Source organism: Puntigrus tetrazona, chromosome 10 (assembly GCF_018831695.1).
Source record: "Puntigrus tetrazona isolate hp1 chromosome 10, ASM1883169v1, whole genome shotgun sequence".
NCBI classification, from domain to species: Eukaryota; Metazoa; Chordata; class Actinopteri; order Cypriniformes; family Cyprinidae; genus Puntigrus; species Puntigrus tetrazona.
Window position 1 is genome coordinate 679,353 of NC_056708.1, and position 12,500 is coordinate 691,852.

Here is a 12,500-nt window from a genome sequence, read left to right on the forward strand (position 1 = left end):
CACCAAAACTGAACAATAGAAGATTGGAAAAACGCCGCCTGGTCTGATGAGTCTCGACTTCTTCTGAGACATTCGGATGGTAGGGTCAGAATTTGGAGTCAACATGAAAGCATGGATCCATCCTGCCTCGTATCGACGGTTCAGGCTGCTGGCGGTGTAATGGTGTGGGGGATATACTCTTGACACACTTTAGGCCCAATAGCACCAATTGAGCATCGTGTCAAAGCCACAGCCTACCTGAGTATTGTTGCTGACCACGTCCATCCCTTTATGACCACAGTGTAACATCTTCTGATGGCTACTTCCAGCAGGACAATCATCTCGGACTGGTTTCTTGAACATCCCAGTACTCAAACGGCCTCCACAGTCACCAGATCTCCATCTTTGGGAAGCAGTGGAACGGGACAATCTCATCATGGATGTGGAGCCGACAAATCTGCGTGATGCTATCATGTCAATATGGACCAGAATCTCTGAGGAATGTTTCCAGTACCTTGTTGAATCTATTCCATGAAGGATTAGGGCAGTTCTGAAGGTACTAGTAAGGTTTACCTAATAAAGTGGCCGGGGAGAGTAGCTGCCATCATTGACAAATTTTCACAAATTAAGATCAAGCTGTTCCAACCGAGCTGAACATTTCATTTTTCAAAATGATGTAAAGACACTATAAAAGTATCATGACCGTAGTCATGTGACCGTTTCAAGCTTATGTATAATCTAATAACTTTTCTGAACTCATTCAACAAAGCATATTATTTGAGAAACTACTTTTAATATGGGTATGTTGAACTGTTTTTTTTAGGCATGGTTTGCAATATTGCTGGTTCTCTCCATCCTTCAGTTCATCATCTCCGTCTGGATCTCAGGATTTGCCTGCAAGGCCTCCAGCCACGACCCTACCGTGGTAAATGTGGTACTGAACCAGGTAAATTATTTGGAAAAGAAAATATTCAGTGATCTTAAAGCAGGACAAAACAGTACAGTACAAACTGATCAATTAAAAATACAGGATCTTTTGTCTTGTATTGCTGAAATGTAGTTCTATAACATACAGTGTGCATGTCAGCAAAATAAAACCCGACGGTGACGTTACGTCTGAATCTTGTCTCTTCACAGGAGAATGAGTCACACTGAGGAGATGCTCTTTCTTCTGTCTGTTTTTATTTTGCAAGTGTAATAAAATTTAACCTAAAAAAAGAGAGAGAATTAAAATGATATCAAATTATTTGTTTGGATGTTATCGGTGTCTTTTATTTTAACCTAAAACAGTCAAAATTTAAAAAAAAAATGATATAAACTGTGTAAAATATTATTTAGAATGACAATAACTTTAACAGTAAAACTGTGACCTTTTAGATTTTTAAAAAGTTAAATCCTGTATGTTTTATGTTTGTTTCCTCATGGAGACCTAAAAATGTCCCACAAGGTTGACATTTACTGGTGTGATACATACCTCACTCTCTCACACTCACTCACTCACTCACTCACTCACACGCACACACACACACTCTCCCTCTCACACACACTCACTCACTCACTCTCTCTCACACACACACACTCTCACTCACTCACACGTGCGCACACACTCACTCTCTCGCACACACACACTCTCTCACACACACACACACAAACACTCTCTCTCTCTCTCACACACACACACACACACACTCTCGCACACACTCTCACACTCACACACACACACACACACACACACACTCACTCTCACTCACATACTCACACACACCTCTCACACACACACACACACACACACACACACACACACACACACACACACAGTTTGTACCAGTTAGACATTTTTAATCATCAGATTTAGATGAATATTATTTTCTTACAAAGGCTTGAGTTGAGTTTATATGAAGATGAACAGCGCCACCTGTCTGTCAAACTATAACTAACACACACCTGGCTTTATTTTCTGAAGTCAACTTCATACTAGAGGTTTAAAGCGACGGATGTGATCAAAAAGCAAAAGCCAGCACAAATAAACATTTAGGCTTATATTAGGAACTGAAAAATGCTTTTTTTATGCTCCTCAAAGACAGAATATAGGATTTATATTTTAGAATAAAACAACAGTAATGGATCCTCACAACATTTGTATTCGTGAATTAAAGATTACGCAGAATTAAAAAAAAAAACATGAACAATTTTATGTTATATTTACTGTAAAACATTAACTGTGTTTAAGGATGAAAGCTTTCACACAAACACATCTCAGTATTACAGTACACTTCTATTACCTGCAGGCCAGCTGTGTTTATTACACGTCAACCTGGAACATAAACGCAGTCATAAGTAGCCATAAGTCATAAGTAATATTGGTAGAAATAGCCAAAAAGATATTATTCAAAGATGTTCCATGAACACATTTCATAAATGTCATACTGTACACACATATATCACAACTTCATGATTATTAATGTACATCGTCAATGGCTTCATGTAGACAAATTAAACAATATTCTCAATATTTTTATTTAATTTTTACATCCCCAGACTCAAGATTTTCCAATTAAGGGCCAAATATTGTCCCAACAAACCATGCGTCAATGAAGAGCTCGTTAACTTGTCTTTCAGGTAAAAAAACACTGTATAACATTGAAACTTGGAAGAGGTTTTCTGTTGAAATGACCAGCAGTGAGTTTCCTCGGTTGAGAAATAATAATAATTCCCGAGTGGAAGAGTCCAGAACTACATGACTGTTTGTTTAGATCAGCCTTGTGTTCAGGTTATTCATTTTGTACTGGTTTTTCTAATAGTTTTATCTTTATCTAAGTAAATTAGAGAAAATGAAATTGTGTTCATGTTTTGTTCACCTCCATTAGCTGCAAAGTCAAGCAATAAACCGTTTTTATGATTCTCACAGTCTTCCTTTATCTGCTCATGATGGTGACATAACAACCTCTTAGAGCGAAAACACACATGACTAAAGGAACACAGTGGCTTGTTTGTGACCTCCTTAAGATGATGCAAATAAGAGCTCACCTCTCAGGAAATCACTTCCGTCCGCCCGAACGAAACTAAAAGAGCTTTACAGGAAAGGGCATGTTTTCTTGTCACTGGGTTTATATATTCTGTCACCTGACATGATGAACAAAACCACCGAAAGATAAAATAACCCACAACGTATTTCTCTCGGTCCATACAGACAACACAAAGTCTCTTCTTAACGGATTTAATGAACAGCAGTTTTAGGTCAACTTACCTTCGCTGGGAAATAAATCATCTTATTAAGGTTTATTATAGGTTAAATATTATCATATGAAGTTTTTTTGTGTCTGGTTGTAATGAGAGATTTCGGCGCACATGAATGTTTTTTATATTTGTGCATTGAAAATGTTGAAGCACAAAAATCTCATTTCATTAAAGCACTTTTAAAATCTAAAACTAAAATGTGCTGACTATTGTACAATAGTATATATATATATATATATATATATATATATATATATATATATATATATATATATATATATATATATAACAAATTATATAAAAGTTAATTTTGCATTTTGTAAAACCTCACCCGAGAGGTTTCTTGCTTCAGCTGAGGTCAAACTATTTTAATAATTCAGTTTAGTCTGTGTTATCTCTGTGTTATCACACAGTGTTATTGTTTTTCAACGAAGCAAGTGCTTTAGTTTAAACGAAAGACATGTTATCGTTGTCACGGTGTACAGAGTGTCCTGTAGATGCAGGTAAAGGTGCTCGGGTTCCTCCGGAGGACGGAGCCGCAGACGCGTCACGTGGACGGGGATCTCCGAGAGTCACGTGCTTTTTCACGTCACCCTATTTAACCGCGGCTTCTAACTCCACCGTCCATTCGGAGAAGATCATCCAGCCTCGCTGAGAACCCCCGAGATGGCGAAGAAAGGTAAAACCAAATAACGGGTGTGTTTGAATGAGTTTTGTGAACGCGCTTGACTGACTGACTCTCGCTCGTTCCTCACAGAGCGCGCGGCCGCGGCGGAGTGCGCGCACGAGCTGCGCGGGCTCGGGGATCTGCTCGACCGGAAGCACAGACTGCTGAAGATCATCATCATCATCATCATCACCCTCCAGAAACAACACGCGGACGGGAACAGATGAATGCGTCCAGACCGAACCGGCCGTGACCCAACATCTCAAGAGGATCCCAAGACGAATCCAAACCAGATACGGCCTTCTTAGACGAAGAAGAGGGCCTTTTCTGGGCGCCATGTTTATCTCTGAGGGGTTTTGAAGAGCAGGAAGTTCTCTTGGTCGAGACTTCTGCTTATTCATTCTCATATTCTCAAAAAACCCCTGTGAAGTAGAGACTGGTGTGAAACGGACGGCTTGTTTTGTAGCCCACTTTTTTATTTTCTTTTTGTTTCAGATGCCTAACTTAATACTTTGCGAACAATTCCAGTTTCGCAGATGGATTCTTGACCCAATTTAGCTCTAAAATTGACCTGGAGATCAATTTGGCTTAAGATGTGTATGTATATGTGTATATATATATATATATATATATATATATATATATATATATATATATATATATATATATATATATATTTGGGGAGACCCAAAAACAGCAAGTGTCATTACTTTATTTCATAATTCATGTAGTGAAATTCATTTAAACAGTGACTTAACGTGTCCAAATTTTATTTCGGAACCATTCTTTATTTATTTCTTGTTCGGAGGACCTGTAGTTGTCAATGTAAAGAAGTATCAGTTCTTATGAAGCATTCGAATGGTTTAATCTACATATGAAGTTAAAGCTTGGAGCGCAGTTTGTCAGATGTATATTTATGATGTGTGGAAGAAAACCCAGAAATGATCACAATGTACAGTCGTGCCCAAAAGTCTTGAGAATGACATAAATATTGGAAATTGGAAAAGTTGCTGCTTAAGTTTTTGTAATAGCAATTTGCATATACTCCAGAATGTTATGAAGAGTGATCAGATGAATTGCATGGTCCTTCTTTGCCATGAAAATGAACTTAAACCTGAAAAAAACTTTCCACTGCATTTCATTGCTGTCATTAAACGACCTGCTGAGATCATTTCAGTAATCGTCTTGTGAACGCAGGTGAGCATGTTGACGAGCACAAGGCTGGAGATCATTATGTCAGGCTGATTGGGTTAGAAGGACAGACTTGACATGTTAAAAGGAGGCTTGAAATCATTGTTCCTTCATTGTTCACCTGCAAAGAAACGCGTGCAGTCGTCATTGCTTTGCATAAAAATGGCTTCATAGGCAAGGATATTGTGGCCACTAAGATTGCACCTAAATCAACAATTTCATCAAGAACTTCAAGGAAAGAGGTTCAGTTCTTAAGGCTTCAGGGCGTCCAAGAAAGGCCAGCAAGTGCCAGGATTGTCTCCTAAAGAGCTTGCTCAGGATTGGCAGCAGGCCGGTGTGAGCGCCTTCTCTCCAAAAAAAACATCAGGGACAGATTGATCTTCTGCAAAAAGTATGGTGAATGGACTGCTGAGGACCGGGGCAAAGTCATATTCTCCGATGAAGCCCCTTTCAGATTGTTTGGGGCATCTGAAAAAAGGCTTGTCTGGAGAAGCTACCATCAGTCCAACAGTAAAGCATCCTGAGATCATTCATGTGTGGGGTTGCTTCTCATCCAAGGCAGTGGGCTCACTCACAATTTTGCCCAAAAACACAGCCATGAATAAAGAACGGTACCAAAACACCCTCCAACAGCAACTTGGAGCACCGTGTCATAAGGCAAAAGTGATAACTAAGTGGCTCAGGGACCAAAACGTTGAAATTTTGGGTCCATGGCCTGGAAACTCCCCAGATCTTAATCCCACTGAGAACGTGTGGTCAATCCTCAAGAGGCGGGTGGACAAACAAAAACCCACTAATTATGACAAACTCCAAGAAGTGACTATGAAAGAACGGCCCAGAAGTAGATTGAGATCATGCAGAGCTCCTGAAAGAGAATACTCTTTCCATAAATGTCATGTAATTGTCGATAAAAGCCTTTTAAACATATGAAGAAACAACTGAAACAAAGATCTAAAAGCAGTTTAGCAGCAATACTTTCTATGTTCATGGTGTTTTCTGAAACTAAATATAATCAAGACTACAAATAAACTGCATTAAAGTTGCATGGGTGATTTGACACTTTTTTTATTATATTTATGAGAAAGTAAAAGTCAGTCTGGCTCTTAAACCGCACTTTTGAGCTCTTTTTTTCGTCGTTTCATTTAGCAAATCAATAAACAGATAAACCAATTACTTTTATGCACTGCTTTTCATACATTTATAAAAGAACAAAAAATGATTCATTCAGTTTAAAGCAGCTTCATGACTGGAATCCTTTCTAAAGCAAATACTCTTGTTTATTTTGGCTTAGGACGTTGACTAATGAATTATATAAGGTACACTTTTGTACCAATTAGGTCCAAATATATACATTTTAAGTACTAATATGTACCTAAACGGACCCTTTAGATACAAACCCCGCTGCAGTGACAGATTCCTGCCTTTATTTCTGATAGCACGGCATTAACAAAAAAGATGAGTGATACAGAAAGGAGGACGACGTCTAATATTCATATACCTTCCAGGCACTTAAAGATATTCCTTTATTATATGATAAAAAGCAGATGTACAAATCAGGGCGTCCGTTTCACACCATCTCTACTTTTACAGCTCATTAATTATTGTTCACTAACAGTATATCATCATGTCAAAGACCGGCGTGCTTTCAGAGGAAGAGCGTATCCCCGTCCCGCGCTTTACCTGTCCTCCTTCAGAACAAGAGACGAACAAAAACAGGACAAACGACTCTGAAATATTGTGCTAACGGCTAAAGGAAGGAACAAAATAAAAAGGATTAAAAACATGGTACAAAAATTGGAAATATAGCGAGAGATTGAGATGAAGAAAACCATATATATATATGTGTGCATGTGAGGAGACGGCTACATGGATGCAGGGATCACTATGAAAAGGCTTTTCTTAAAGCAGGGGCTGTGCTAGTGTTTGACTGGCCTTTAGCGTGAAATGAACCGAAGTTACGAGGCAACTTAAACCCGTGCGTTTGATTTAAGGTGTTTTCGTGAGCTCTGCGCTTCCTCGCCTGGTTTGTGGCGCGTTATCAGACCGGACCGATCTTGCATTGGAGAGACGAACCAGATTCGATCAGCCCAACCAAGAACAGAAAGGCTGAGAGGAATAGAACGATCCCCGTGGAGTTCATACACGGGCCGACCACCAAGCCAAAAAAAAAAAAAAACGACAAGAAAAAACTGAATCATCAGCACACATTAGAACGTTTTATTCTTCGAGCATTTCTGGAAAGAAGACTTGCGAGGAAGCGGCGTTTTCTTTAGAGCACCGGAGAAAACCCGGCGCTCGCTTTTCAGTCTTTTGAAATGTGAAGCGGTTTATTTTCCTTCAACTCGACGCCCATTTAATTTCCTGCTGAATATGCAAATACAACCAGAAACGGGGCGTTTTTGTGCAACCACGACAAACCTGTGCGTTCGAGAACTCCTTATACACAGAGTTTGAGATAACTGTAGAATTATACCGAGATTCGAGTCGCGGCCTATTAAATACAGACCCGCCTCCCTCAATGCGCTCTTTTTTTTGTTTTTTACTTTATGATCTAAGTGCGTGAACTACAAGAAGCCTCACAGTGAATTGCAATCATGTAGCAACTATTGGCCGTTTTGAAGTAGACAGGGCAACACCGTTGTGAAGGTCAGAGAAGACAAATCTGTGACAATGAGACAAAGCCGTCCCTTTCCGAGTATCCTCCTCGTCAGCAACCTTCAAAATTCGTATTTCCATCATCACCATCACCAATATTAGTCCGAATCAACCGAGCTTGGGGCCAGCGCTCCGAGTCCAACGCCACGAGCACAAAGTGGAGTCCGTTTCTCTCGGCTCTGGAGGTTCATTTGGTGAAAGCGGCCACCACGGCCCACAGCAGCTCGTTGGCGCCCGACTTGGCAGCTTCGGCCTCGGGCTCCAGATCCAGAAGCATCCGCACCCTCTTCATGGCCAGATCGTACTGGTCGTCCAGCAGAGGAGCGAAGGCGTTCTCCAGGACGTCGGAGGAATGCGCCAGGAACAGCAGCGCCAGCAGACGCTTGTCCATCCGCTGGGGATCGTTGACCCACTTCTCCAGGACGGCCTCCTGGACCTTGCGCACCAGCCGCTGCTTGACCGTGTTGTTGGTCAGCGGGTGGGTGGTCATGTCAAAAAGCAGGAAGTTTTGCTTCTCCGTGGTGAGCACGCCCTTCTCCACCAAGTTCTTAGCCAAGCGCTCGCGCACGTTCCGTAACTGGTAATGCAGCTTCAACGGATTCCAGGTTTCACCTGCAGAACGTGAGAGAGAAAGGCTAATGAGAGACTCGAACGACCGGACGGATAGCTGAACCCTTCCCCACAAAAAGCTGGTTTGTTAGGATAGGACAGTGTACAATTATTCAATTTTTCATGCATGCTTTGATACATCTATGGTAGGAAATATCTTCACGGAACACGATCTTCGCTTAATATACTAATGATTTAGGCATAAAAGAAAAATGTGTACGGTGTATTGTCGTCTACTAGCTCTCACAGGGTCACATATATCAGATGTCCCGTATAAGTCAATACTCCCTTATTTGCTTTAAAAAGCTGAGAGTCTACATTAGTCAATCTTTCATTGTGGGCGGCTCCACAAGTTCCTTCTATTTTTCCACCGTCTGAATCAATAGACTGCACACGCAATAAAAACCCCATTCATTTTCTCCACAGGGACATTGACTTTTAACAATAACTTATAAAACATTTACCCCGGCCCTATTTTGAGCTCTAAGGTTGTGCGTTCGTTGCCCAGCTAAAAAACAAGTACACTTCCACAACGCTCACTTGAAACCATCTTTCACACAAGTGGCAACTGAAAAGGTAGTGCGTTTTAGTTCATATTCACGGTGTCTCAAAACAGCACAGTTGAGAAAACAGATTATCTTAAGTGCAAAACAATCGTTTTTAGTATCTCAAGTACAAAAATAAAGCGCTTTAAGTAGATTACGGAAGTGTACTTGTTTTTTTACCCAAGTGAAGCCATCGGCCCACATGATTTCCACTTACGTTTAAAATAAATCACGTTTAACAGCAGGATTAAAACCCAACCAATCAGAGTAGGATCGAACAACTTGCTCCGAAAGAGCTATTCTTATTAATAGATGCTTTATAGATGCAGTTAACTCTAAAGGGGAGGTCATGTCATGCATTTAAACTGAATTTTTATGCTAAACATCGCAGCAAATTAGTTCTGCAAGTGTATGTTTGCTCTCTGCATTTCTGTCGATACGGTTTTTGCCCCCATTTTATTTTCACCGTTGCCTCTCTTTAGTGACTTTATGTTGGCTGAAACTATTTGTATTTGAAATTAAGAGCTTTACATTACCATTTAAATAGTTTTGAATTGTATGTCCGTCGCAGTGCTCCGTGGGGTTGACAGTTAAGCTTTACAACGTCCTGTACGACGCAAGCGGGTACCGTCAAAGTGTTTTGGTCAAACAAAGAAAGTCAGCAGGATGTGAACGAAACTGGACACTAATGATTTTCAGAGCACAACTTCTGTGCGTTTCAGAGAAGAACGTCACTCAAACGCGTTTGAAACTACGAACGTTTCCTAAATAAATAACCTAAATGCCTACGTTCACAACTTACCACTTAACAACTCGATCCAGCTCTGGACCGTCTCCGGAGGCTGGGTCTCTTTGACGTGTTTCAGAGCCTCGTCCAGCAGCATATCTCCGGTTGGGGCGTCCGATTTACAGATCACCTGAAGAACACGCAGGCTTAGAGAGTAAAACAAGTGTGTAGCGTTAAAAACGAGCCGCAAGAACCAGACGCGAACCCACCTTTCTGGTCAGCAGGCTTTTCCTCCTCATCCCGGACGCCTCCAGCTGCAAGCGTCCTCTTATGGCCAGTTCAATCAGCATACAGCCCCTCAGTCCAGAAGATATGCAATCATTCCAGAACGACGTGTAACCCTGAGCAAGACATGGCAGCCAGTTATTACTCCAATAACACCAGCAGGCACGGGTAAATCAACTAATGTCTAAATCTTGAAGCACGCATGGCCCTGTTTTGTGTCCCAGATCGAAACTGCTAAGTTGTTTGCAACTGGTAAGAAGGAAAGAGTTACACAATCTATGACAGAACAGCCTTTCGGCCATATTGTACTATAAACTCCCTCCTAGAGGTCTACGTGGTGAAGGTCTCCAGGACCAGCTGCTCTTGAGACACTTAATCTCTCTCGTATTACAGGATTTATCTAGCCCTTCGGTTACTGGCCGCATCCCGGCGACCATTTGACTAACAAAGCCCCAGAAGTCCCGGCGAACCTCTCGATCCTTCAGGCCGAGCAGCAGCACCTCCTCCATCAGAGTCAGCCGCGTCTCCTTCGAGTCTCCCTTGTCTTCCTCGTCCTCTTCTCCGCGGCGGGACTCGTGCTCATCCTCGCCGGGGCTCTTCTCCTTCTCCGCGGCGGCGGCGCTACGCGAGGCCTCGGTCCGTCTCTGCACCAGGCCCGAGTTTCTCTGCGTGAGGGAAGTCATTGTTCGCGCAAACCTAAAAACACCACCGCGTTTAACGGTCTTTTAACTGTGCATCCGCCAGAGCCGATAATCCCTATATTTACGCTCTTCCGTGCCCCTATAACTGTTTCATTAATACGCTTTCTGTTGACGTGGATGTTTACATGCATCCGGGACGTTCCTCCTCTTCTTCCACTCTTATTTCCTTATTCAATATGGCGGACGTTGATGACGCAATGACGCATGTAATGTGACGTCAACGTGGTGTTCAAAAGCGAGAACGCTATTTCTGGGGGTGACAAACTTATATTAATAGACTGGACAGATTTGGTTTAAATCTAAAGTTTCTAGTTTTTACATCTAAATTTTATACCAGGGCTAAACAATGTGAAAAAAAACATTAAATATATTTTAATCTGTTCAGTTTTGAGAACTGAAGCCGAATACCATTGAAGTTGATACTACTGAAAATGAAAATGAGACGTTTTAAATAATAAAGTTTGAAAATATGCCATTTATAACAACTGTTTTACCTTTTAATCTATTTAATTTCAGGAAATTGAATGAAGTAATGCCCTTTGTGTATTTGATAATAATAATAAAAAATCCTGTTTCTTCTATTTGTTTACTTTTCCGGCTAATTATAAACGATTTTTTTATAATGTGTAAAAACTACAAGCAAGCAAACTGTTGGTTCCGTTCCTGGATTCTGATTGGTCAGCTGCCGTTTTACGGTTATGACGCTTCTGTGTGTCACTGAACAGCACCTTAGCAACCACCGTTAGCAACCAACAATCAATAATCAATAATGCAGCGTAAAAAAATTATGCATTTCGGCAAAATTAAAGGCTCTACTGGCCTTACGGTGCGTCAGTCATCTTTAAAAGAGATGAGACCACGCCCCTCTCCATCTAATAGAAGGTGGTGTATGACGTCAGAGGTCAGCTGATGGATCCGCTCGTTATAATAAGAATGATGTCATACACCGCAAATCAGTTTAAAACTAAAAGACTCGTTTTGTCACGCTGAGATATAAGAGATGTATGAAAATATCATATATAGCGGGTGATAAACTGTTCTGTGTTTTTATTTCAGCTCCATTAGATTCATGTTCAGATTCTTCTCTATTTACTCTTGCTGTCAAGAAAGACTGCATTCCCAGCAAACACATAACGTTCCCCTAACGTTAGCTTTTGGTTATTTAAAAAAAACAAGGGGAAGGATAGGGAAGTTCTTTTTTGTTTCGCTGCAACCATAAAACAACGTTCTCAGAACATTGCAGGGCGGTTATTTTTGAATAACCTAAAAATCCTCATGGTTATTTTTAGGTTATTTTTAAACATATGTTCTTTGTTTAATGACCTACGCAGAGCCCTGAAATGTGTTTAATGCAGCATTTATTAAATATAGATATTGCAACAATCAAAACACGTTTTAAATGATTATATGAAACAGAAATCATAACTTTGTGGCTTTGTTTCATCTTTATTTACTGCGCGCCTCTGATCGCGAGGGTTTTAAGATTAATTTTTATTATTTTAATATCTGTGAACAAATGTCATATTTTATAAAACACACATTGTGTTGTAATCGTTTTATTTGGTGCTGAAGGGATGTAAAATCTAGGTAAGTTACTCTGTAATGAACACGTTTAATCTTGGATATGACATTAGTTGATGTGCTCAGATTATTTTTATTCATTAAACAATAGATAAAAACAAGATATATTTTTTTATAATACCGATTAAGCTTCCATATGGATCATTTCTATGCCACTTACTCTATTCTGTGTCACGTGTTAGAGTGGAGGTTAGAGTAACGTTATCCTAACGTTAAGAGAACGTTCCCCGTTCTAATCTTCTACAAAACAGAAACAAACGTTCTACTGCAGTGAGACTTTCCTGGCTAACCAAAAACGTTCTGGGAACCAAATACTAACGTTC

General features: G+C 40.5%; 3 protein-coding genes across 3 annotated transcripts in view; 2 read left to right on the plus strand and 1 right to left on the minus strand.

Moving 5' to 3' along the window:
- LOC122353206 (membrane-spanning 4-domains subfamily A member 15-like) overlaps nt 1–1,212 on the plus strand; it is a 5,957-nt gene extending 4,745 nt beyond the window's left edge. Inside the window, exons 6-7 of the mRNA XM_043251169.1 lie at nt 803–925; nt 1,117–1,212. Coding sequence (XP_043107104.1) covers nt 803–925; nt 1,117–1,134 — 141 coding nt within the window. The 3' untranslated portion in view covers nt 1,135–1,212. The remainder of the gene's footprint in view (nt 1–802; nt 926–1,116) is intronic.
- A 2,541-nt stretch (nt 1,213–3,753) lies between these two features.
- On the plus strand, nt 3,754–4,889 carry pmaip1 (phorbol-12-myristate-13-acetate-induced protein 1). Its single transcript, XM_043250018.1, has 2 exons — nt 3,754–3,895; nt 3,974–4,889. Exons 1-2 carry the CDS (start codon nt 3,883–3,885, stop codon nt 4,108–4,110), a joined length of 150 nt encoding a protein of 49 aa, XP_043105953.1. The 5' UTR covers nt 3,754–3,882; the 3' UTR covers nt 4,111–4,889.
- A 1,669-nt stretch (nt 4,890–6,558) lies between these two features.
- Nucleotides 6,559–10,776, minus strand: golph3b (golgi phosphoprotein 3b). Its single transcript, XM_043250755.1, has 4 exons — nt 10,366–10,776; nt 9,880–10,011; nt 9,686–9,800; nt 6,559–8,341 (listed from the first exon to the last, which is right to left on the minus strand). The coding sequence occupies exons 1-4, from the start codon at nt 10,576–10,578 to the stop codon at nt 7,917–7,919; spliced, it is 885 nt and encodes a 294-aa protein (XP_043106690.1). The 5' UTR covers nt 10,579–10,776; the 3' UTR covers nt 6,559–7,916.
- Between the last annotated feature and the right edge of the window lie 1,724 nt (nt 10,777–12,500).